Raw genomic sequence first — 25,686 nt, 5'->3', positions numbered from 1 at the left:
AATGATTCTAACAAGTAGTATAATAATAAAACTGTCATGAATATTGTGGAATACTCGCGTTTGGGTGAAACCATCCGAGTTTTGACCCTACCATTTGAGCCCATGTGTAAGAAGTGCTGTAACCAATATTTTCAGATTCGAAGGATGAGTAGAAGGCACAGTGGCGAATTTTCCCCAAAGTCGCAAATGGCGTGGTAGTACTTAGTGTTCTAGTACTCATATTGCCATTGATATGGTGCTGCCACGCGTTACTTTAAGTTAAACACTTCTAAATTACTCCATGTTAGATGTTGGCACATGCATATAGTTTAAACTGCCACGTTATACTTACATTTTTATCGAGCTCTCGAAAAATCAGTTTATTCAACTATTGCAGGATTTTGTTTAAACTTTATTTATGCAATAGCACTGCAAATATTTCGCCGCCTTAAAAAAATTGCGTCTACAGAATTCATCAGGAATATACTTTAGGCAAATTTTGGTTTCGGATTTTCTCCTGATAAGTTTAGCATGTTGATCAGGCCATTTACGATTAGTATGAAATAAGAATACTCTCCAATAAGCAATCATTTCATTGCACAAACAATTAGACTACCGTAAGCATCTTTATTTCAGGTTTCTTCATCAAAAAATAAATACGTTGATCAATGATATCGATATTTTCCTAACTATAAGGACGATTTTTGTACTCGCTAGCATCATAACATACACACCTCAAGAAGAATTCAATTCATACTCTCTTATAATATAATCTCGCACCAACTGTTGTATTTTTACTGGAAACAATCTGAAATTATAAGAAAATTATTCAAACTGAAATTTCCAAACAATTAATTCTCACTCACTGCATGAACCTAACTCCCAGATCAAAGAACGGCGGTATCGCAAGAATCACTTCGTTCCGTAGAATTCCTTCAATGATTACTCGTGCCGTATGCTCCGTGGTAAGCAGTTTAAATCTGTTTTGGAAGATTATCACAACTCATTAGAAAATACAAGATGAGCCAATCACGAAGCCAATTCTTACCGGGGTTTCTTCAAAAATTCTACAATATCCTTCCTAGTGGCGATATAGTACGGACACACGCAGGTTGTTTGAATATGGTCACCGTAGCCTTGCAGGCGCAACTGTTCGGTGACTGCAGCCATGAACCCATTCACGGCATACTTTGAAGTAGAGTACACAACGGCCCAGGGGAACGCGTACATACCGGACATGGACGAAATAGCTACTATGTGACCTCTCTTTCGTTCCATCATTTTTTCCAGGAATACTTTGGTGGTCTGAAAAGAATGGAACTAATTTAGCACCTGCTTCTAAATATTTGTGTAGGGTAGTACACGAGGCATCTGTTAGTAAAAAAAAAATAAGAGTAACGAAAAACATAAATATAGCATGAAATGAGCTACAAATTAGCGTTAACAACCATCAATATGGATTGACGTCAAGTGTGCTTCAAAGAATCATTCGTTGAAGTGACTCTTCATAACAAAAGTAGTACTTCGTCAAATTGGAGTGCAAATCTTTGCTGCTGCAATAAAAATAATCATGACATATGTAAATAATAAACTCTAATGTCTGACCTATGATTACGATTAGTTTCCATTAGATTTCAAACTTGAAGTACAATGCGAGCTCAGCTAGAGTTGCTTAACTTTGTACAAAGGTCATAACATTACCAGAATCAGAATGCATAGACAAACAATCAGAGTGTACCGAAAAACAGATGTAACTTTATGGTCTTCGTTTGTATTAATGTGACTTTCATTGCTCATTGCTTGAGTTTTTTTTTTGATTGGGTAATTTGGCACTGTTCGATGCGTGAGCTTGAAGGAGCTGTGAATCTTTCTTTTTTCTCGCAAAAAAAAAGTTTTTTAATGTGTTTTCATCGAATTTGCGGTCTGAGATTCATTTTCTCGGTGGCGAGACATTTTCGGTATTTCCTGACAACGCCTCAAAGGTTGAACTACTAACATGTCGCAGTTTGTTGCTCATAGGTGCACAGTGCGGTTTGTGTATAGGAGGTACCATGTTCCAAAGTCACAAAGGAAGGAGTAGTGCGTTTTAGCCGCATTTTTACCACTCGGACATGAGAATCTTGACCTTATCATTCAGTTAATTATCGTTATCTTGTTCAACAGAGTATTTCATGTTGTTTTTGTAGACAAATGAATGTAGTGTGGGACGATGATTTGAGATGCATATTTTAACTTTCAACAAGCGTTACACCTCTTCAGTCAGTCAGTCGGTCTAGTCAGTGCAGTCAGTTCAGTCAGTTCAGTCAGTTCAGTCAGTTCAGTCAGTTCAGTCAGTTCAGTCAGTTCAGTCAGTTCAGTCAGTTCAGTCAGTTCAGTCAGTTCAGTCAGTTCAGTCAGTTCAGTCAGTTCAGTCAGTTCAGTCAGTTCAGTCAGTTCAGTCAGTTCAGTCAGTTCAGTCAGTTCAGTCAGTTCAGTCAGTTCAGTCAGTTCAGTCAGTTCAGTCAGTTCAGTCAGTTCAGTCAGTTCAGTCAGTTCAGTCAGTTCAGTCAGTTCAGTCAGTTCAGTCAGTTCAGTCAGTTCAGTCAGTTCAGTCAGTTCAGTCAGTTCAGTCAGTTCAGTCAGTTCAGTCAGTTCAGTCAGTTCAGTCAGTTCAGTCAGTTCCGTCACTTCAGTCAGTTCACTCAGTTCACTCAGTTCAGTCAATTCAGTCAGTTCAGTCAGTTCAGTCAGATCATTCATGTTATTCATTTTATTCATTCCGTTTATTGTATTTATTTTAATCAATTTATTCAGTTGATTAATTTTTTTCATTTTATGCATTTTTCCAGTTCTTATATTTTATTCGGTTTTTCCATTTTAAATAATTCTATTAATTATCTTCATTCCTTTTATTTGATTCTTTTTTATTCGTTTTATTTAGTTTTTTTCATCGTATTCATTTTAATTGTTTCGCTCGGTATATGAGCTTTGTGCATTTTTCCAGTTCTTTCAGTTTCTTCGTTTTATTTTCTTTATTGATTTTATTTATTTGATTCACTGTATTTTTCATTTATTTTGTTATTTGATTCATTTTGTTCATTGTATTTCTTTTATTCATTTTATTTATTTTATCATTTTATTAATTTTATTAATTTTATTTGCTTTATTTATTGTAATCAATTCATTCACCTGGCTCATTTTAATAAGTTCATTCATTTCATTCATTTTATTCATTTCATGCATTTTCTCCAGTTCATGCTGAACTCTATAAAATAGTTTCTTCATTTTAATAATCTCATTTATTTTGTTCGGTCAATTTGTTAGTTTGAAGAAAGTTTATTTAATCTACTAATTCTATAACATTTTTAAATATTGTAATATTTTTTATGCAGTGAGCTGAGTCTTATTTTGTATTTTGTTAATTTGATTTATATACCCCCATTATTGCCCAACCTATCATATATAGTAGGTGCTAAGAATAACTCCTATTACTCATCCAATAACGCAGAAAAGGCATTAAAAATGAATTACTATTGTTCATATACTCTTGCAGAATACGTTTAGAGAAGTAAAAGTGATGTAGGGAAGGGGGGGGGGGTGACTGGGAAGTAAGGGTTTCAGCGTAAAAAAAATTTTTTTTTGCGAATTTTTTTAGAACTTTGCGTGAAGCAAATTTAACAAAACTTTTGTGCAATATAGTGTACCATTTCAATAACATGCTGTAATTTTCTATGCAAAAATATCGACAAACGACTCGGTGACAAGCTTTTATAGAACGGCTCTGTGAAAAAAAACATGATTTGCGGTGTTAACTGATATTTTTTTTATTAGATTAAAAAAGTGATTGCATGATTTTTTCAGGCAAGATCATACAATTTTGAAACCGCCAGCTTTGGACATTTAGCAACTTTGAAGAAGTTTTGTAATGTAATAATTTTATAATCTATTTAAGATAATAATGTGTTGGTGATTGTTCCCCCTAGAAGAATTAACTCTTAAAAACATTACTTAGAGACTTGGTCTCTTCAATAAAGTTATTGAAATTGAAAATATTAGAAACAATTTCGCTGAAGACATGAATGCTCTATGTGTTTAGGGTATTGAGATATATTACGTAATTTGCGAATATTACCGTTTAAAACAAGTATTTGTAATATTAACGTTTATGATGTCTTTCAAATTTGTTTGATCTTTTGCGAAGTTCTTTAGAACGATGATGTAACCATTTTTTGCAAGGTATGATTCTCTAAAACATACAATAAAATTCTATGCTGAAGAAAATTGAATTTTATAAAATTTCCTAAGTGTTGTTCTATACACGTTTTTTGTCGAGCAGTGGTTTTTACCGAAAAATAAATGTTCAGTTGATCTTATATGTACTTTAATTAGATGTTTTAATACCATTCAATATCGATTAAGCTAATCGAGTATCAATGTTATTTAATTTAATTTCACGTATATCAACAATGAGCACGATGCAATGGATCGAGAAACCAATTTTTTGGAAATGTTAATTTAATAATAGCAAATTTAAGAGCAATTTAATGAATACTGGTACATTACATGTAGGGGACCATGGGGAGACTTGACGAAGCGCAAAATTCTATTTTTGGCAATGGCGTCTTCTATTCGGTTCTTGAATTTTTTTCAAAAATATTTTTATACTTGTTTCGATCCCTTAAGGCAATTTTAAAAGTTTGGAATGAAAAATCCTTTCCTTGCAGAAAATATTACGTGATTAATAAATTTGCATTAAATGATGTAATTTTTTATCAAACTTTGTATGGACATATCTACTCGACTACTAATTACTATTAATGTACTAATATACCATCTTAATCCTTGTGAAGCAGTGAAATGATTTTACATAAATTGGATTAGTTATAATAGTTATTACTAGAATTTGCATGACATTGAACGCAATAACTAATGTTGGGGAGACTTGACCAAGTGGCAATTAGTTGAAGAAAGATACAAAATTCCTGATATTTATTATGCTTTGGTATCTACTGTTAATGTTAATCACGCCATAAAAAAAATCCCACCTCAAACATAAGTCTTTATATTTTAGTATTAGTAAACAAAATTAGCAATAGTAGGACTGATTTCGTGACGTGTGAACATGCAATGCAAGCAGTACAGTTAATCGTTAAAAAGAAATGCATTAAAAAAATCGAAATTTATCAAATGCCCTTTTATATTTTTTAATGCTACCTAAGGATCTCGACAATAAGGAAAAAAATAATTCTCCCCGGGAGACCTGACCAAAAAAAACGATCACAGAAAAACTTTTGTAACTTTTCAAAAATTAAAATAAAAATTCTGCAAAAAATCATGAAGACGCACGATAACTTTGCACATTACATCTCAATAACTTTTGAGGGATTGAAGGCTTTTTTAGAGATTTCTGCAGTTTTAGATGAAAACCTGGTCAAGTCTCCCCATGTTCCCCTACTTTCAATTTTATATCCAATGGCTTACCCATATGTACGATTTAACATTCACATCAATAGTCTTGTGCACATCCTCAGGTGTACTCTCTTGTAAAAATTTGAAAATGATCACACCGGCATTGTTGATTAGAATATCGACAGGACCGATGTCACTGTACACCTTTGACGCTAAGCTTTGAATCTCGTCGAAGGACGAAACATCAACTTGATACGCGTAAGCCGATACATTTTTCTTCCGCAAATCTGCGCAGGTGCGTTCCGCAGATTTGATATCAACATCCACAATGACAACGTTGCATCCCTTGCCGGCCAGTTGCAACGCCAGCTCTCGACCCAACCCGTTCGCTCCTCCGGTTACCTATTTGGAGAACATATTTCACTTTCAAAATTTTCCGAGGCCGTTACACTTTATACCAGAGCCAACTGACCGGAAACGCTTTTACGTGTTACAGGGAACAATAAACGAACGAACGTCCGAAACAAAATTGGCAAACCAATTAAAATCACTTTCAGCACATCTACTAACAGCAGCCCAATGTGACGACATATTTTAAACTTTCTGCTTTGACTTTTCGATCGACCAGGTCGGTCAGTTTGCCCAATCGACATGCTGCTGGAGTTGGATGTTCGCAAACGAAACTGCACTGAACAACTGAGACCCGCAGCTGACCACCGGTGCTCAAATGGGTACCGAAGTTATGGCCTTGTCTAATTAAATAACTAAAGATGTTTGGTCGGTTTCAGCAAAGAAAGGGTATGTAATCATTTCGAAAGTATTTTTCTAATGCCTGGAAGGTTTATATATGAGAATCAGTTCGTCCATTTCGGCTGTGTGTATGTTAACATAAGGTTACGTTGATTACTCGCTAATACTTGACTCGAGTTTCATAAACTATGTTTCTATAGCTATACCTATTCAAATGCAAAAGTACATATACAGCAATGTATATCGTTTGCATTCCGAATTTTGTTTCCGATTCCAGAGATACGAGATGTTCATCTATGAGTTTCCTATATCAACTGGCAGTATCATGAGGTTAACATTAATATTCAAACTGTATCATAACAGATATCTATATACATCGCAATGCTAGATCATTGGTAGCCATTTGGCTACATTTGCCACTTCTAATGGTCCCGAAACTTCCTGGGGGCAGATGTAACAATGCAGTATGAATGAACATCTATCATTATCCGACAAAAATGTTTGACAACTTCAAACCGCTGCAGATATTGATCATGGTATTTTAATCGACTAATTGTACTATGCATATATGAAAATGGTATAATCACACTGTTAGGTGGATTATTTAGTTTTGTTTAATGTTATGATAGACAAAACAAAACCACTGTGGGTTGACCGCTACGATAAGGGTGCATGATGAAACTTCGAATGCAGCATATAACGCACCATACTCATGTCAAGCCATCAATCTACCAGTCTCCCTTCCAACCGAAAATGTTATGCCAGATTAACATAAATACAAGCTTTGAAACGAGATCGAATTTCCACGGTAGAAGACTTAACGAAACCGATTACCTGATCGCTTGCTCTATACGCTATACGGTTCGTGAAGTTCAGTGGAAATATCACTGATCATTCGGCACCAGCCTCATCGGAGGTGGTAAAATGTTTAGATTGGAGATTCGTTCATTTGAAATGAGTTTTAAATTGGCCATTTCGATATAAATAAGTAAAAGATTCGGGTATGACATTCTCTATGCTAAAGTCGAGTAGCGTGGGAGTCTTCAGTAATAACTAGAAGCTTGGGATAAGATTTACACATAACTTTGGGTACCCTGGGAAATAGAGTTGTACCGCTTTTCAACGATTTTCAGTGTATTCTTAGTCATATTCGGTCCTGCTGTATCTGCGCAATATAAATATTTATTTTTTTGGAGACTGCTGATAGAACACACTTGACAGGCACTTCTATTCGAAGAATCCCAGGTATCCTGAGTGCAATGCAAACATTAACAAATCCGGAGATTCTCTATTTAGGATGACCCGTGGTAACACTGCCAATACGAAATGGAAGGTTAACGGAGCCGCACAGTGGTCGGAAATTGAAAAAAACCTATTTTAATCCATCTAGTGGTGCAATTGTGTCTTTCTCAATCATGAACACTAGGATTTCATTGTTATTCATTGTAAACATTCAAATGTATATATTACTTCTATTTTTACATGAAATGACAACAATATACAACAAAAAAAAATCAACATTCAAGCTCTAAAATGTGAATGTTGTAAAAGAAACCATCAGAACTAGTAATTGGCAGTTTGAGACGTAGATTGGTCGTTTTGATCAGCTGTTGGGAGAAGAAGGGTAATGTTCGCACCATGTGTAGGAAGGATGTTTTATGTCCAAATCTCTGTTTTAATCCATCTGTTTTAATCCATCTAGTAGTGCGATTGTGCCTATCTCATTTATCTAAATTATGATTCATTAGCTGTCTACGTTTCATATAATTCTCGACCAACATAAGATTACGTCGTCAAAGCCAAAGTTAAAATTCTCTTTAAAAGAAACTTCCGGACAAACTATTACTGGTCGAACACAGTTCACAGCAGTTTATGAAAGAGAAGACTTTTCTCTTTTGTTTACTACCAACATCTGTGATTGGCGAGTAACAGTTTGTCAGGAATCTCCTTTCAAAGTGGATTTTGACAGTTAGCTTATAGGCCCTAATCATATGTTAGTCGAAAATTATGGAAACATCTATTATACTACGGTTATTATACTTAGCATATTTAGCATGCCATAAAAATCGACGCTGCGGGGTTTTCGTGCTCAAAATTAATAGCGGCTAAACCGTTAACTTCAGGAGTATAGTTTGTTCGGAGAAGTTGCCTTTATGGTTGCGCATCTGCAGGAATATATTGTTTAGTGAATAATTCACCTATAATATTATAAGAAAATATTAATACAAAAGAAAGTGCCGAAGACACCATATATCTAACTTAAATAGTTTTCGAATTATGGTACATGTTATATGGAAGACCCCATAAAATTAGTTTTTTCAACTTTTTTATTCATTCTCCTATGTTCTTGAAATCTTCCAAAAAGTTCTTTGCGATGTCTAATCACATGTTTTGCGGAGCAAAGTTACTTCGTCTCTGTTGTATTTGAAAAGATATTTCAAGTTTTGCGATAATTTTTGGGTAACTTCCGCCTTAAATAACGCGTTAAGGAGCAAAAAGCAACACACAACATCATAAGATGCTAAAACGACTGGCATTTTTCTTTTTTAAATTACATAGAACACATGAGCTTTTTCATTGAAAAACCCCGGGGCGGTGGATTGCACTGCATTTTCCAGCAGAAGAGCAGGCCACTAGACGTGTTTCATTCCCAATTCTGCTAGAAAATGCAAAAGCAGTGCAATCCACTGCCACGGTGTTTTTCAATGAAAAACGACAACAGTAATAGTTGATATACTATGCGCAAAAAAAAAAGAAAAGGGATCTTTGATCACATACAGGGTGGCCAGACCTACCGATTTATCGATTTTGGTCTTCCCTACCGATTCACTGACGACCAAGGCAAAACTACCGATATTTTCTTATCCCTACCGAAAACTACCGATTTTTATCGATTTTGGACACATCCTACTTAGCATTCATTTTTGAGTTGGATTTGGTCTGACATATGTGTTTTCAGTATTTTACAATGTCAACACTACGTTTTTGGGACAACAACCCGGCCTACCGATATCTACCGATAAACTTTTAGTGACGTTACCGATATTAAGGAATTCTATCTGGCCACCCTGATCACATACAATATTCAAATACGGAACGTAGTCAATCGGGTGTTTGAGAAGGGTGCATAGTGATTTTTAAAATCAGTGGATACCAGCCCCGTGAAAACTGTTTGTTGCCTGAAGCTGCCACCAAATGCCAGTAGCGCTAGCTACGTTTCAAATGTTCAAGGTCTGTTCACATGAACTGTATAACACTGTTTAAAAGTTGGAATCAAAACAAGTAATTAATAACAATATATGAGAATTCACGCTTTCTCTTGCATCGCTTCTTCTCCATAAAATCCGAACGCTTTTATAACCTGAGGGCATGTTCAGGAGCGTTTTATTTTGTATAGGAGTTTCAAAGTAGAACTGGAACTGAAACATTCACATTCCCAGCAGTGCGTTTTGTTTTATAACTTCGAACAGTTTTGTTTTAAAATTTAAAACTGTTATACGACGCCGTTCTATTTGTTGCTGATTTTAAAACACGTTTAGAACTGTGTTTGAAATACACGCAAAGTTTTCACCACAGACACTTAGACCCGATAGACTGGGGAAAAATAAATTTGAATGCAGTAACGCTAAGGGCATGGCGGGAAATGAATTTTAAACTGAATAGAACACCCGCTAAAACTACTGCTGGGGGCAGTAAGTTATAGTTTTAAATTTTTCAGTTTTATTTAATAGAACTGTCAAAATTATGAATCTACAACTGAAACACTCCTGAACATGCTCTGAGTACCAGTTAAGCACATCAAAATGAAGTTTGTTTGCATTCAAAAAGTTTCATGTCGAGTTAACAACATTGGATCGTAGCAATGTGACCGTTGCTTAAAGCGCGTTCGCTGTCATTTTTGACAACTAGCCGAGCCAGAAAGCCAGCTTATGTTGGCTTCACTCATTTTTCAAAGAAACGTCAAAACATTCACCCTCTTGGTGGATACTGAGAAGGAAAAATGACGGATTTATTTATTTGTGTCCTTTGTGGCGTTTATAGTGGAGCCTGATAAAAGTCACCTGTTCGCAATGTGGGTTCATACGAATGAGAGGATGGTAGTAAAATAGATGGGTGGTAATATTTGCGACATAACTGGAGTGTCGTGACCACACTAACTCAAATCTAATGATATGCAACCGAAAATGGGAAAAACGGGACGTAAGCTGGTATTAAAGTTCAACTTTGATTATTCAAATTTGAGATATTTTTTCAAAATACACGTAGGTTACTTTGAACAGTTAAAAAATCCAAAAAAATGCAGGTAAACGGATTGTCAAAAACTGCAGTTAAACAAGCATAAGGGAATAGCGAGAGAAAGTAAAAAGGGAAACCCACGCATTATTCATGGTTGCTAGTTTTACTGTTTTTGTCTCCGTGGGTCTGTGTATAAAACCTTTGTCTTCATATTAAAGAAACTCACACAATAAAACAAGACTATCAATTTTACAAGCAACTTCCGACTAAATGTTAAAAATCAATAATATGATCCATCGAATCAGCCAGATTTTCCTCATATATGAAATAAATACTAAAGAGGAAAGAAAGAAATTACATAATAATCAAATAAAAAAGCAATTCTATTTCTTACAGTTTACACTGTATTAATTAGTATCGGCACGAAATTTCACCTTCGCAAATTGTCACAACATAACATGGCGTTGCGCATGCATTTGTAAGCGCCAACACATAAATGCACGTGCCGCGTTTTGCTAAAATTATAATTGCGGCGGTAAAATTCGTAGCGTTTTCGAGTGAACTCTCTCAGATCGCTCTGAGAGCGTATTTCGGTCATACTAGCTACTGAAACCTGCTCAGAAATGAATCAGAGGGTTCACTCGAAAACGCTATCAGTAGGTGACTTTCGTATGCGAAATATGCCGGTGCTGAGTTTCACCGACCTCTGGAGCTTCTTATCGAACGTTAGCTCCTTCAGCGCCTCCAGTAGCTTTCTCGGAACGACTCCAGTCGTCGAAAGTACAACAGTAACAACTCTCGGAACCTCATCCAACCTCCACATATCCTTCAACTCTACGACTAGTGCAATGAGAGATATCTGGCATTTTTTCCACCGTGAGTATCTAACAGATTGTTTTCCAAAGGAACGGAGTCGTCCCTTGTCATATCGGGACGGTTGTGGTGTAGAAATTGGTCCGGTAGAGCAGTACGGTTCCATCACAGCTTGAAAAGCTCGGCACAATCTCGTCCCAAGGACCATGTTGCAGCACCCACTGCTGGTGCAAAATCTTATAGCGTTTTTGTTTTTTCCTGGTGCTACACGGGTGTAGTGCAAAAAAAAAAGAGATAGACTGATTACACCCAAGTTTGAATGAGTGTAGCACCGACTACACCGGTGTAATGCACAATCAAAAACGAAATTGCCATTACCCGAGCAGAAGAAAATAATTTAAGAATGCCAAATTCAGGTATACTGCACCCAATACTTGAACACCAAGGTATTGAAAAGCCTTTAAGGTATTGAACAACCTTGCATAAGAGGTAAAATACCTGAAATAATAACTGAGACATGTACTACGAAAATCTAGTTGATAATGAAACAAGTTTTTATAACGCCTGAATAATAACAAAACCTTTTCAACCTTCCAATAACAAAATTCACTGTATGGAGGTATTTAACAAAGTGTTGATTTGGTTTTTGTAAAAATCACTGGAATACATAAATAATACTAAAATAAAGTATTATACCTCATTGAGGTATTAAGCAGGTATTGAAGAACGTTTCTTCAATACCTGCTTAATAACTCAATAAGGTATTAATAATCAATTAATACCAGATTATAGTATGATGCCAGAAAGTAGTATGCTCGGGTTATTGGCCAGTTATTTTCCCCTGGTTGGGTAGTAACACTGTTGTGACACTCGGTATAGGCTTCCTTGGGTAGTACACGGTAGCCTACTATAATAAGGTCGATGATCTCGAGCGGTGAATGACACATCCGGCATATATCCTCGACGTCTTGGTGCAAAACATACTTCCTGCCATTCCTAAAGAGAGTTCACCTCGCTTGAGCCACAGGTTCGATGCCGCCTTGTCGACGTACGGCTGCTCCAACTGGTGGCAATGGGCACCATGCACATCTTTCTGTTTCAACTCGGCAATCTTCCCCTCCGCAGTCTGCAGATTAAACTAAGGTTGTAGTTCGCTTGCACTAGGTGAAGTGCGCTGTAGTTGTGATCCGCAGCACAAACTATAAGCTTGATATACCATATACTCCATGCTGGTTGGCATTTTCCATAAAGTATTCTTGCACCTGCGCTACTCATTGTTGCCTGGATGTCGCCTATTCCTTGTCCCCCTTCATTCCGCGGCATTGTGATGTGATTCTCTCCAGCGCCGACTGAGCATGGCGTATTCCTGTTTGTCTGAACGCCTTCTTCAAGCTTCTCTTAAGATCTTCCAGGTCAGTCCGGCTTTATTTGACGACGCCGAAACTGTAAGTTAATACGAACACAGTAAACATGTTCAGTGCTGTGATCTTATTCCCCGCGTTCAGGAAAAAACTTCAAAACACAATTCAGTCCACTCAAGAACTTATCTTGGAACTCAAGCTTGATGTTGGTTTGTCGACCAGTCTCCCTAGTAGTACACACCAAAAAATATGAATTTTATCTTTGACGTAATTGCAAACATGACACAATTTAACAACCCGTTGTTGCCGCGCAAATGAGTTAATTATACAATGTCAGCAGTGCATAAGAAATGCATCACTGCATCGCATAGGGAAGGTTGATGCTGATCTTAAAATCCCGAAAATGAAATGAAAAGAACACAGAAAAAGGGATCACTCTGTCTATTTACCAACCTCCCGCACCTAATTTACATAAGCATGCAATATGCAGTCCGACTAGCTAGCTTTGGTTTTTCCTTCTCACTTTATCTGCGGTTAGGATAGTAATAAAATCTTAGAAAGCGGTACAAATGTAACCGCATACTTTGTGAGCCCTTAACGGGACTGGACTAGGCTTGTATAGCAAGAATCCGTATTGTGTATGAATATGTCAGTCTTGAAGAGGTAGGGACAAATATATAAGTAAATAAATAGAAATTGCGCCCTTCTAAGGCCGTTTTAGATTCTTAGTATAAAATATAGGGGGATACTGTTTGGGATATGATCGGAGTGTCCTGACTACACTTCAGAGCGTTGAATCAAATCTAATGATATTCAACGGAGCCCCGTTTAAATGGGATTTTTTTTAAAAATTCTACGAAATAATTATGGTTAAAAATAAAAATCTTTTCCTTCACCAACTATAGCTTTTCCAATCTGCAACAATATTTGAAAATATTGTTGGAATGTTATTGATGAAAAGCTGGAAATGCATGTGGCAATACTGGACATAAATGGATGGTGGGGGAAAGACGCATATTTGTTTTGGTTATCCTGGCATTAGTAGCAGAAAGGAATGAAAAGGCACATGGCAAACAAAATGACCAAGTGATAGTATTCCCGCGAATCGGTTTTTCTCACCATTCATTTGAGTGTCGTATTAGCAGCCAGCATCAGCTGCAGTAGCGAAGAATTAATCGCGCCATAGCCCGTAGTGAAAGCAATTTAATTCTTTTGGCGAAGAAAACAGTCGTTCTGAAAAGGGCGGTTTTTGCGTTGTTGCTTTTAAAGTGGCGCAAGCTTTCTTTTGATCTATTTGTTATCACGGGCAGCATTTCCTCCCAGCTCCAATTCGGTGGCAAGATATTCACTGTTGACCGGTAGACGAGTGCTCCGGCGTAGTGACCCTTTCTCAGTAAACGACGGGAAGGAAACTGGAGACAGGAGCGAACCAAGTGTGATTTTTGCTTTTCCTTCACCTTTCCTCCTATACCGCGACCAGACTAGTGTATGTTGCCAGTACGAGTGTAACACACGAATAATGCCGCACTCGCTTACGACCCCTGGTTTTGAACTTGGTTCAGTTTGCGTTCGAAGCCAAATGGGCAAGCTATTGAATGAAATCAGTTCACTTCCATCGAGAAAGAGGAGGAGTTTCGAACAAAAACCTCAAGATTTGCGGCTCGGTGGATGCAATTAGTGGGAAGCAATAAGGAATGAGCTTTAGTCAGATGATTAAAAATCGGAGTTTTCCGTGTATGTGCGCTAATTTCGACCCGTCGGAAATAACAAAAAAAGTGGATGGAGGAAATTGTATTCAAAGTTTAATTCTTGGTTGACTGTTTGATAGCGCTGATTAAGGCTAATTAGTTTTCTAAAGAAAAGGTCCTCTGGGTGAGAGATTTTTGTTCCAATTGGCCCTCATTACTAGCATTAGTTGCAGCCAGTTCACGGATCCGGCTGAATCTTAATAATCACCTTCACTCCCAATGTTGAAATGTAGTCCATCCAACAAAGGTAACTAATAGAAACTGACCATTCCAATCAATTCTTCCTGAAGATTAGCAGTTTGGTACATAAAATTAGCGAAACCAATCAGAAACGAGCTCTGGTCGAATGTTTTAAAATCGGTTTTTTTCCATTTATATGCCTCTTTCCACCAATAAAAATAATAATTGGCGAAGTAAAATATTTTAAAATTTAATTCATTTGAGTGGTTTGCTAGCGCTAAAAGGGCTAATATATTTGCCAAAGAAAATATTCTCCGGGTGGGAGTTTTTTGTTTCAATTGGTCCTGGTTACTAGCACGGAGCTGCGCAAATTAATCCACGGAGATAAGTCCTAATAATCGTCTTCTCTTGCGGTGTTAACATACAGTCTTCGGACATCTGACAAGACTTGCTGAAACCGACTGAAATCCCAATTCTGTTCAAGTTTTGCGGGAAATTTCCAAAATTACCATAATACTGTTCAATGTCGAAAAGTAAAATTATTTGATAGCTAGGCCAGTGGCGGATCCAGGGAGGATCGGACGCCTCCGAATTTTTTTTTACTTGTTAAGAAATCATTGTGTGTGTTTACCGTAACGCTGTTTTGCCTCCATTTCTACTGTGTTATTTTCATCGATTTATTCTGTATAACGGTGCGAGTTTTGTATTTTGTACGTTTACGTAGGTTAACTAAGTGGTTTTGCTACAGTTAATATAATTAGTTTTGCCTAAACGATCATCACCGAGGACAAATTAGCTACGTTAAGTTCAGTGTCTTAAGTGAATAAAACTGCCGGTACCATTATCACTCACCACTACCTACACTGCTGAAACAAACAACCAGAATACTAGGTACCGATCGCTAGATTGCTGCTGTGTGTGAACTGCTCGGAAAAAGCAAAATGATCTGCAACCAATGTTTGTTAAATATTGAATCGGACGAAACCTCTATTACTTGTAAAGGCTTTTGCTCCGACGAATACCGTGCTGAATGTGTTGCCCTCTCAGTGCAGGAGGCGCTTAGCTGTACACAGCAGCGGAATATCTTATGGATGTGCACGCCTTGCACCGTTATCATGATCGATGTTCGCCGATTTGAGGCATTTTCTGAGAAACGCAAGTTGTTATCGCAGTCTTCCAGCTTTCCACCCGTCCGACCTGCTATTGTTTCTGTTCACACTGAACCACAAACCGATAACCGTGCATTAGATTTATTTGAAGAGGTACGTCAACTGAAGGAACAGGTTGCGGCTATTAATGAAATGATTGCTGGCAGATCGTACGGGTACGAAGTTACCCAATCGTTTACAGAAGCAAGCTCTCCTTCAGATCAATCGTCGCCGTTCTCATCAACCCAACTGCAGCATGGCTCCAGAAATGTTTCTCGTCTTGGTAATTTGTCAAGCTCGTTACCCAGCTCATCCGCTAAACTCTGCTGGCTATTCTTCACGAGAGCGAAAAATTCAGTTACTGAAAGGAACATCGCGGATATGGTAACAAAATCGCTCGGAAAGAACCCTGCCGTTGTGAAAAAACTTGTGCCAGACTGGAAAAAAGTAGCTTCGATGCCTTTCATTTCGTTCAAGGTTGAAGTAGATTTGAAACTGAGAAATGCTGCATTGTCACCGTCAACTTGGCCGAGAGGGACTTGCTTTCGGGAATTTCACGAGAAATTTAATGTATGGGAACCTGCTGAATAAGTGTTAATGTATATGTAAGGTTATGTATATGAAATGTAATGTAAATGTGTGATATGCAGTGACTTTTGTGATAAAACGCACATATGTAATTAGTTAAAATAACAGTCTGTATGACGCTCTGCGTCAAAGATGAAATTAATAAAAATTAAAAACAAAAAAAAAATTTAAACTAGTTTCAATTTTCTATTAGTTTCAAACTTAAAATTATTCCAAACCAAATTAAATAAGTTTTTAACGTATTACGAATTGTACAACGTTCATTTTAAAATTGAAATTTCAGACCCCTCCCGAATTTTTTTTCTCGATCCGCCCCAAATTTTTTTAACAAAATTGTTCGCCTCCGCTCCCCCCCGCTCTGCCAGTAAAAATAATGAGGAGCCAAATTTTTTTTTCTACTAACCGAAATAAAAAATCGACCTGGTTTCATAAAAAACAATAACTTTCATATAATTCTAAAACAACAACAGGTCATACTTTTTTTTTCCATACGTTTATTTGACACGGCATTTGCAAAAGCTTTTTACGCCAGTTTCTTTTTTTTACATAGCACGTTACAAAAATCCTTAAGACTAATTTTAACTATACTAGTACTTTGTCTAAAACTAACACTGAAATCACTTTATTGTTTGCTTTTTTCCTTACATTGTTGTATTTCATAATGCTCTAGTATTTTCGGGTGTATTTATTTACTTTTTTTCTGTTATTGTCTAAATTTAAAAACTAAATATTCTAGGACACTTTAATTGGTGAATGATTAACCTTGGATGAGAGTATGAGGAGATGAATTTAATTAAATTTTGACAGACGCTGTTTTTAGAAAATGATACATAGGTTCCATGTATAGAGGATCGCGATACGCCAGGATGTCTCTAACAGGAACATGGATTGGTCTTCCTCGGACTTGTAAAGAATCTACTAATTGTGATCTGGCTTCACGATATTCAGTGCAGGACCAAACAACATGCTCAATGTCGTGGTAACCTTCTCCACAAGCACAATGATTACCCTCAGCGAGCAATACGACGGAGATGCGCATCTAAAGTATAATGATTGGACATGAGCCTAGACATCACACGGATGAAGTCCCGACTTACATCCAATCCTTTGAACCATGCCTTCGTTGATACTTTAGGGATAATTGAGTGTAGCCATCGTCCCATATCTCCATTGTCCCAAGATGTTTGCCAACTAGCAAGTGTCCTCTGTCGAGAAGCGCTATAAAATTCATTGTAAGCGATGGGTCTTTCATATATTTCACCATCTAGTGCACCAATCTTGGCTAAATTATCAGCTTTCTCATTGCCCGCAATAGAGCAATGGGCGGGGAGCCACACTAGGGTAAATTTATAACATTTTCTTGTCAGGTTACTCAGAGATTCTCGTATCTTCCCCAAAAAGAATGGATCGTGATTATCAATCCTCTTTGAGCGTAGAGCTGCAATTGTGCTGAGACTATCAGTGAGGATAAAGTAATGGTTCGGGGGTAAAGTATTAATTATTTCAAAACTATAGTGAACTGCTGCTAGTTCCGCTATATAAACAGAGGCGGGTTCTGCAAGTTTGAGAGAAATTGAAAAATTATTGTTGAAAATACCGAAACCAGTGGCCTCACTGATTCGTGACCCATCAGTGTAAAACATTTTAAGGCAGTCTATGTGTTGATATTTACTTGTGAATATTTTAGGGATCTCCCGCGAGCGTAGATGATCCGGAATTCCACGAATCTCTGCTTGCATGGACGTGTCGAAGAATAAAGTGGATTCAGGAATATCTAGTATATTGACGTATGTGTGAACATACCTAGCAGGCGTTATTTCTTGTGACATGTGATTGAAATACACTGTCATGAATCTGGTTTGGGGTTGAAGCTCGACAAGTCTTTCAAAATTTTCAATTACCAGTGGGTTCATAACCTCACATCGAATAAGTAAACGAGAAGAGAGATCCCAGAATCGGTCTTTTAAAGGAAGAACTCCCGCTAGTACTTCAAGACTCATTGTATGGGTCGACTGCATGCAACCTAAGGCAATTCGTAAACAGCGATACTGTATCCGTTCCAGTTTAATAATGTGAGTGTTCGCAGCTGAACGGAAACAGATGCACCCATATTCCATTACTGAAAGTATTGTTGTTTGATACAATCTTATCATGTCACTTGGATGAGAACCCCACCATGATCCAGTTATTGTTCGCAGAAAATTTATCCTTTGTTGGCATTTCGTTATTAGATACCTAATGTGGCCTCCCCATGTGCCTTTAGAATCGAACCAAATTCCAAGGTATTTAAAAGTCAGGACTTGGGCTATCGTTCTACCAACCAACTGAAGCTGAAGCTGAGCTGGATCACGCTTCCTTGAGAAAACGACCAACTCTGTTTTCTCCGTAGAGAAATCGATGCCCAGCTTTAAAGCCCAAATTGATAAATTATCCAAGCTATCTTGCAATGGTTGTTGTAAATTTATAGCTTTTGGTCCTGTGGCAGAAACCACCCCATCATCTGCAAGTTGTCTTAAAGTGCATGGGCTGACAATACAATTATCAATGTCATTCACGTAAAAATTATAGAGAAGGGGGCTTAGACAAGAGCCTTGTGGGAGGCCCATGTAACTTATTCTGAGTGTCGCCAAATCGCCATATGAAAAATGCATGTGCTTTTCTGACAATAAATTGTATAAATAATTATTTAATATCGGTGAAAGACCACATTGATGTAGCTTCTCCGAGAGAACATCAATGGAGACTGAGTCGAATGCTCCTTTTATGTCTAAGAACACAGACGCCATTTGTTCTTTTTTTGCGTAAGTGAGTTGGATTTCTGACGAAAGTAGCGCCAGACAATCATTCGTTCCCTTTCCCCTCCGAAAACCAAACTGGGTATCTGATAGCAAGCCGTTCGCCTCAACCCAATTGTCGAGACGTCGTAGGATAATTTTTTCCAACAATTTCCTAATACAGGATAGCATTGCAATCGGTCGATACGAGTTATGATCGGAGGCTGGCTTTCCCGGTTTTGGAATAGCGATAACTCTCACTTGTCTCCAGTCGTGCGGCACAATGTTCTGCTCAAGAAGCTTGTTGAATAAATTCACTCTTTGTCCCACCAAGGATTAGGGGGGCGTCTATTTATTGTCATTCCAGGATTGCATTTCGTTTGGGCTTGTTCTGCTGCTTCAATAATTAAACCCGCTAAGAATTCATATTCTTCGGTAGGGGGTAGCTCTTCTGTCGAAGCAAGAGAAGTGGAAATTAATGTTTCGTATGTTTTCCAATCAATATTTCGTGTTAAGTCATAAGGAACATTGATTGAATTCGTAAGGCCTAATTCACTGTTAATTGAAACAACGATTGGCAAATGATCGCTACCGTGAGGATCAGGTACAACCTTCCACGTGCAATCTAACCGAAGTGATGTCGAGCACAGAGATAGATCTAATGCACTTGGACGTGCAGGAGGTCTGGGGATGCGGGTTGTTTCGCCAGTATTTAAAACTGTCATATTAAATTCGTCACAAACATTGTATATCAAAGAGGATCGATTATCATTGTAGAGGGAACCCCACAATACTCCGTGCGAGTTGAAGTCTCCCAGTATCAGACGCGGAGCAGCCATGGATTCCACTACCTCAAAAATTTGATGTTGTCCAATTTGAACTTTGGGAGGTATATATATAGAAGCGATAGACATGTCTTTGCCTTTAATGTTCGTTTGGACAGCTACAGCCTCAATGCCCGCAAACAAGGGGATGTTAATTCTATAGAAAGAATAGCACTTTTTAATTCCTAGAAGCACTCCTCCATACGGGGTGTCTCGGTCTAGGCGAATAATGTTGAAATCATTTAAGTTGAAATTAATGTTTGAGGTAAGCCATGTTTCACATAGAGCAAAAGCATCGCATTTTAAATTATGCAGTAAAATTTTTAAGGAATCAATTTTAGGTATGATACTTCTGCAATTCCACTGTAAAACAGTGATGGAATCTTTCATTGGAGGAGGTGAATTACCCATTGAAAGATACAATCGCTGCAAGGATGGGCCATTGAGCAATCAGCTGCTCTAAAAATGTTCTAATTGTTGGGAGGAAAGCTGAAAGTATACTCTTTAGTGGTTCAGAAATATTGAATGCTTTAAAAATCCAATCAACAATTTCAGAAAATTTCAATAATCCTACCCCCGGCTGAGGCTCAGAGGAAGTCGAAATTTTATTATTTCCAGTAATGGTGTTCTGTTTGGATTGTACGTTCCCAAAACCGGGTGGAATTGATTTCGGTTTTGAATCGGAATTTTTCGGTTTTGGGCGCAGTTTATCTACTGGTGGAGAAATTTTAAGGCCCTTTCTTGGCAGCTTGGGAAAAGAAGACTGTTTTCTTTTTCTGGAATTTCCGGGTAAAACAAATGATGTACCTTCGCACGCTCCGTCAGAGTCAGACTGTTCCGAAAATAGAGATGTGTAAGTGTTTTCTAAGAAAATGGGTTTAGGGGTAGCATTTTTCAACATTTCTGCATAGGAGCGCTTAGACCTCTCCTTCAAGGATCGTTTAATTTTATCCTCACGCAATTTATAAATGGGGCATGCAGGGAGCTCATGTGAGTTTTCTCCGCACATTAAACATTTTTCTGAATTTTCATTGCATGTATCCTCTTGATGAGAACCCCCACATTTGCCACACCGTGCCTTATTGGAACAGTAAGTGGCTGTGTGGCCAAGCTGTTTGCAATTAAGGCAATTCATTACACGAGGAATAAAAAGGCGAACAGGGAGACGAATCTTATCGATAATGACATAGTTGGGCAGCGCAGACCCAGCGAAAGTCACTCGAAATGAGTCAGACAGTCGATAAACTTTTTTATCTCCTTCGTGTGATACTGAATGCAATTGCTTGCATTCAAGTATTTTTACGTCTTTAAGTATGGTGTCTTTGAAACGACCAACCCCATGCTTAATTATGTCATCAACAGTCAAACTCGATTCTGTGATGACCCCATCAATTTCAATTTCCTTTGAAGGAATATACGCTCTATACTCACGCGTAAAAAGCTCGCAAGAAGCAATTGCATTGGCTTGTTTGAGACTACCAACGACAATGCGTATTTTATCTTTATTGACTTTGACGATCTCTTTTACATCCGAGAATCGCGAAGTCAAATCTTTAGAAATTTGAATAATATTTAGCGCCTTTACTTTACGCCTAATAAATACAATCCATGGTCCCGTTGACGACTCTGGGTAAATTTTAATTCTAGTCGGATTTACATTTTCAGCAGAAGGCTTAGGGGGAGAGTCTGTTACTCGTTCTCCCATCTCTTCATCCATTTTACCTAGCAAGAAAAACTATCACAAAAAGGAATGAAAAATATACCTGTTATACCTGTAGAACACACCTCATGTGTTACGTTGTAAACTCGGTGCCCGTTGTTTGACAATGTGACACTTGCTGTCCTTCTTCGTCGCGTTGCTTCTTCAGTAGAGAAATAGGCCTACCTGCAACACTTCAAAACTCTCTCCGGTTAAGCTGCTCGTCGGTATCACCACCACAAGCGCGCTCTCTCCGTTTCCACCGCCGCGGTAAACAAATGTGGCTACCTGTGGCTTGCTGCGAAAATCCCACTGTCGATGCGACACTTTTCGGTGCCACTTGTTTTCCTTATTCGTCGTACCACTTCTGCGGTAGACGAATAGAGCAAATGGGTCTACCTGTGACGCTTCCCCTCTCGTCGATTAGAATTGCCCGACGACACCAATACAATATATTTTTTCTGTGTGTACAGGCACGATCACTGTCGATTTCTGCCACCGCGGTAGGCAAATTCGTCTACCCGCGGTTTGCTGTCAAAACACCGAGGATGCCGTTGACCACGCCTCCGACGTATCAACTGTCGACTCACACTTAACAAACTGGTCTCTCTCTCTCTCCCACAAAAACGCATACAGCGTCTCGCACTCCGTCACTCTCTCGAGAACAAAACCTTCCACCTGGAGGCACAACCGTCTCGGCCGGTTGCAAAAACTGTTATGAACAGGTCATACTTCAATACCACATCTGTACAGAGCTCAAAACATAACATTCAGGGCAGTGTTGCGACTACCGGTAGATTTTGGCATATGTTTGGCAGTAGTTGGTTGCATTTAACGTTTACTGCTCAAGTGCCAAAGTTTTATTTTAATAACTCCCGAAAATAGATCGAAAAGCCCGGATAATGTGTCCTGCAGGGAATCCCTTCGTTACATAAATTTGCACAGTCATGAAAATAATCAGCGAATTGCTCTCGATCAATCATTTGCCAATGCGGATCTGTGCCGAAAGCAAAAACAGCCAAAGGAACAATTTTCCGTTCTTTGTTGGAATTGCTGTCGCTCTAGGTAGAGACGACCGACACTCAGGTGATCGAGGAAACCATTAAAATGCCCAAGTCATCAAATTAAAACGGTGTTGCTTGTCGTCATACCTGTTACAATCGATACCATTTAGGTGCCGAAAAAAGTAGGAAAAAAAAACAAAACGGGGTTCCCAGCGTACGATACCTTTGCTTGAGTAAATATTTTGCAACAACCAGTTGAAAATGCGAAAGAAGCAGCTGGTTCAAGTTTGTTTTGAGGTTGATTGCTCAAGTGAGTTTGTGCTGTTAAACGGAAGCTTCAAAAAGTTACAACTCAGTGCCAATATATTTGATCAACTGATGCTAGTTAAGGGGTTATATATAAAGGTCGGTCAAAAAATCGAAAAAATATATTCTTTTATCTCTTGATTCTTTATGAGGGCCTGGGTATATATAATATTTTTTTCTGGTGAAAGTAGGGGCTTTTTTAGAAAAATCGTCCCCGTTCGCAAAACATAAAAAAAAATACTTACGATGAATCTTCAAGGACGCTACATGTTCCTGTACGTAATAATTTTTTTATTTTTATGCTGTCAGTTGAGCTGATAGACAGGAATCATAGTCACGGCCAATCTCATTTTACGAAAATGGCTTTAATTTCGACAATTATTAATATTTTTTGTATAATCTCAAGTGGATTTTGCAATTCAGACATTGTACTACGCTTGGCGTATAACAAGTATTGGCTACATACCTTTAAGCAATTTCAAATTTTTCCCTTTTTCCTGCACCTTAACATCTCTTAAATGTCTTGAAATAGAACGAGATTTTTCTTTCGGTAGGGTACAACTTAGTATTAAACCTTGCAAAAGATATTCTACCCAGTAAATAGTTATATTAAACAGTAATATTGTATAAGTATGCAAAATTGTTTTACCCTCTAAAGGGAAAAATGAATGAAATAATTTGTGTATGGGGGCTTACGCTCAATATCTCACTTATGACATTTTCGTTTTTACAGTGCACTACACCAGTGTAGTCGGTGCTACACCCATTCAAACTTAGGTGTAATCAGGCTATCTCTTTTTTGCACTACACTGTTGTAGCACCAAGTAAAAAGGAAAACACTTTACATACACGCACACACAGACAAACACAGACATTGTCCCAAATCGTCAAGCTGAGTCGATTGGCATATAAGACTCGGAAAAAAATCTTGAAAGTTTGAGCGAATTTTATACATTTCTTTTATAAGAAATGTAAAAAGGGCTCAAAAACGATCTCAAAGTTTGAGATCGCACCATTTCGTCCAATTTTAAGTATTTTACTCGTGCTTATGCCATACCTTCAATAAATTTAGTTTACAGCATTATTATTAATTCTATGCTTCATATCGGTCCCTGAGGCAGCAGCCTGTATGCAGCTTTGGAATTCTACGACCTTAGACAAAACGTTACCACGGGCGCCATTTTGTTTTTTTTTGTCTTGAAAAAAATTGTAAATAAAGTCGAAAATATAAGCTTTTTGAATTCTAAAACTTTCCTCCATACTTTTTTTCATTGGCCCACTAAAAATTTTTGCTTACTTTTTAGTCATTTGAATAAGAACCTCCTCTTAACAAGGGGCTCCTATATTAAATCATAGTAGCATTGGCTTCGCTCAGAAAAATATGAAAAAGGTGCAATCCCATTCATTTTGTCATGAAAGAAAAAGATAATATCACAAATTTCCAATGGATAGAGTACACTTGGCAGTCCTGCTCCGTCGCGCCGTCAATACTGTGAATGAAGTGATGATATGGACAGATCTTGGCCTAAAATTAGTCTGACGGTTTAGTGCAGCTTATGGCATATAGGAGAACTGTGCCCAAAACGGACAGGTTAAAGTTTATTAGCAAATTCAACTCATCGATTGATGCATTGCACGCAAACCGTAATTTGAGATGATATTCCATCAATATAGTAACTTATACTAATAAAATTAAAAACAGAAAGATGCTTAACCATCCGTCAGTCGCGCTAGTGCCCTAAGTGCACGCTGCTCTGAAAATCTAGCGAAATCGTCTTAGGGCATTAGCGGCTGCTCGTTCAGTGGGCCATAAGCGCGACTTCCGGAGGGTTGAAATGGTTATGAAAAAGACGCACAAAATCGGCATTTCAAAACTGGGATGGGAAAGACGAATACCTGGCATGGGTGTCCATATTACCCATATTATTGAGACTGCATTATAATCAACTGAATGGCTTTTGTGCTATCGACATAGCATAGCTTCACACTCTTTACGTCAATGCAAATGAAAACTTTGAAATATCTACCTTTCCCATTCACAAATCGCATTCTCCGTCTTCGCTCTTTGTTTAAAGGGCTTGAAAGCACATGTGACCTTGTCTTACTTAACTATCTAATATTGAATTCCGAAACAAATTGAACGTTCCAGGTTTCTGATAACTAATAAAGGTCCATCAATAAAGTAGAAACGCCAGATAATCTTAAACGACACCGCCAAGAAAAGAACAACGAAATCGAAAAAGTGAGAACAAAAAAGAATGAAAACTTTAGAAATTTTATTGCATACTAATTCGCCATTTTTCAGATGATGGGATTTTCAAAAACAATTCATAACTGTCTGATACAATAGTTCTCAAATTCGTACAATCCGGTTTATTCATTTACTTTATTCAAGAACGATTTTTAATTTCATTCTATATAGTCAATTTTTTGAGTTTCTTCATTTCATGGATTTTATTCGTCTTGTTTATTTTATTCATTTTGAATATTTGGCTAATTTTAGGTATATGATCTTTCCATTTTAATTATTTATTTCATTCAGCATTCTTTTTATTCATTTTGTTCATTTGGGTTCATTTGATCTATTTTATTCGTATCCACTCTGATCAGTTTATTTTTTTCGTACATTTTATTCATATCATTTATTTAACTTGTTTTATTTATTGTTTTCCTTCTATGGATTGTATTCGTTTTTTTCCAGTTTATACATGTTTTCAGTTTCTTCAGATTTTTCAGATTTATTCATTACACCCAAATTGTTTCACACAATTTGTTTTTTTTCTATTTATTTATATCTTTTTAACATTGATTAATTTTTCATTTTTATCAATCGATTTTCTTCTTCTTTTCATTCATTTCATCAATTCTATTCTATTCGATACCCAGTT

The 25,686-nt window shown here is 37.5% G+C and overlaps 1 protein-coding gene across 1 annotated transcript in view; it reads right to left on the bottom strand.

Moving 5' to 3' along the window:
• Positions 1-597: 597 nt before the first annotated feature.
• Positions 598-25,686, bottom strand: part of LOC131678943 (17-beta-hydroxysteroid dehydrogenase 13-like) — a 28,452-nt gene continuing 3,363 nt past the window's right edge. Inside the window, exons 3-5 of the mRNA XM_058959397.1 lie at positions 1,028-1,284; positions 846-959; positions 598-787 (exon numbers count right to left, since the gene is read on the bottom strand). Of these exons, the coding sequence (XP_058815380.1) occupies positions 715-787; positions 846-959; positions 1,028-1,284 (444 nt within the window). The 3' untranslated portion in view covers positions 598-714. The remainder of the gene's footprint in view (positions 788-845; positions 960-1,027; positions 1,285-25,686) is intronic.

The sequence above is a fragment of the Topomyia yanbarensis genome, chromosome 2 (assembly GCF_030247195.1).
Source record: "Topomyia yanbarensis strain Yona2022 chromosome 2, ASM3024719v1, whole genome shotgun sequence".
Classification (NCBI taxonomy): domain Eukaryota; kingdom Metazoa; phylum Arthropoda; class Insecta; order Diptera; family Culicidae; genus Topomyia; species Topomyia yanbarensis.
This window is presented reverse-complemented; position numbering and strand designations above follow the sequence as displayed.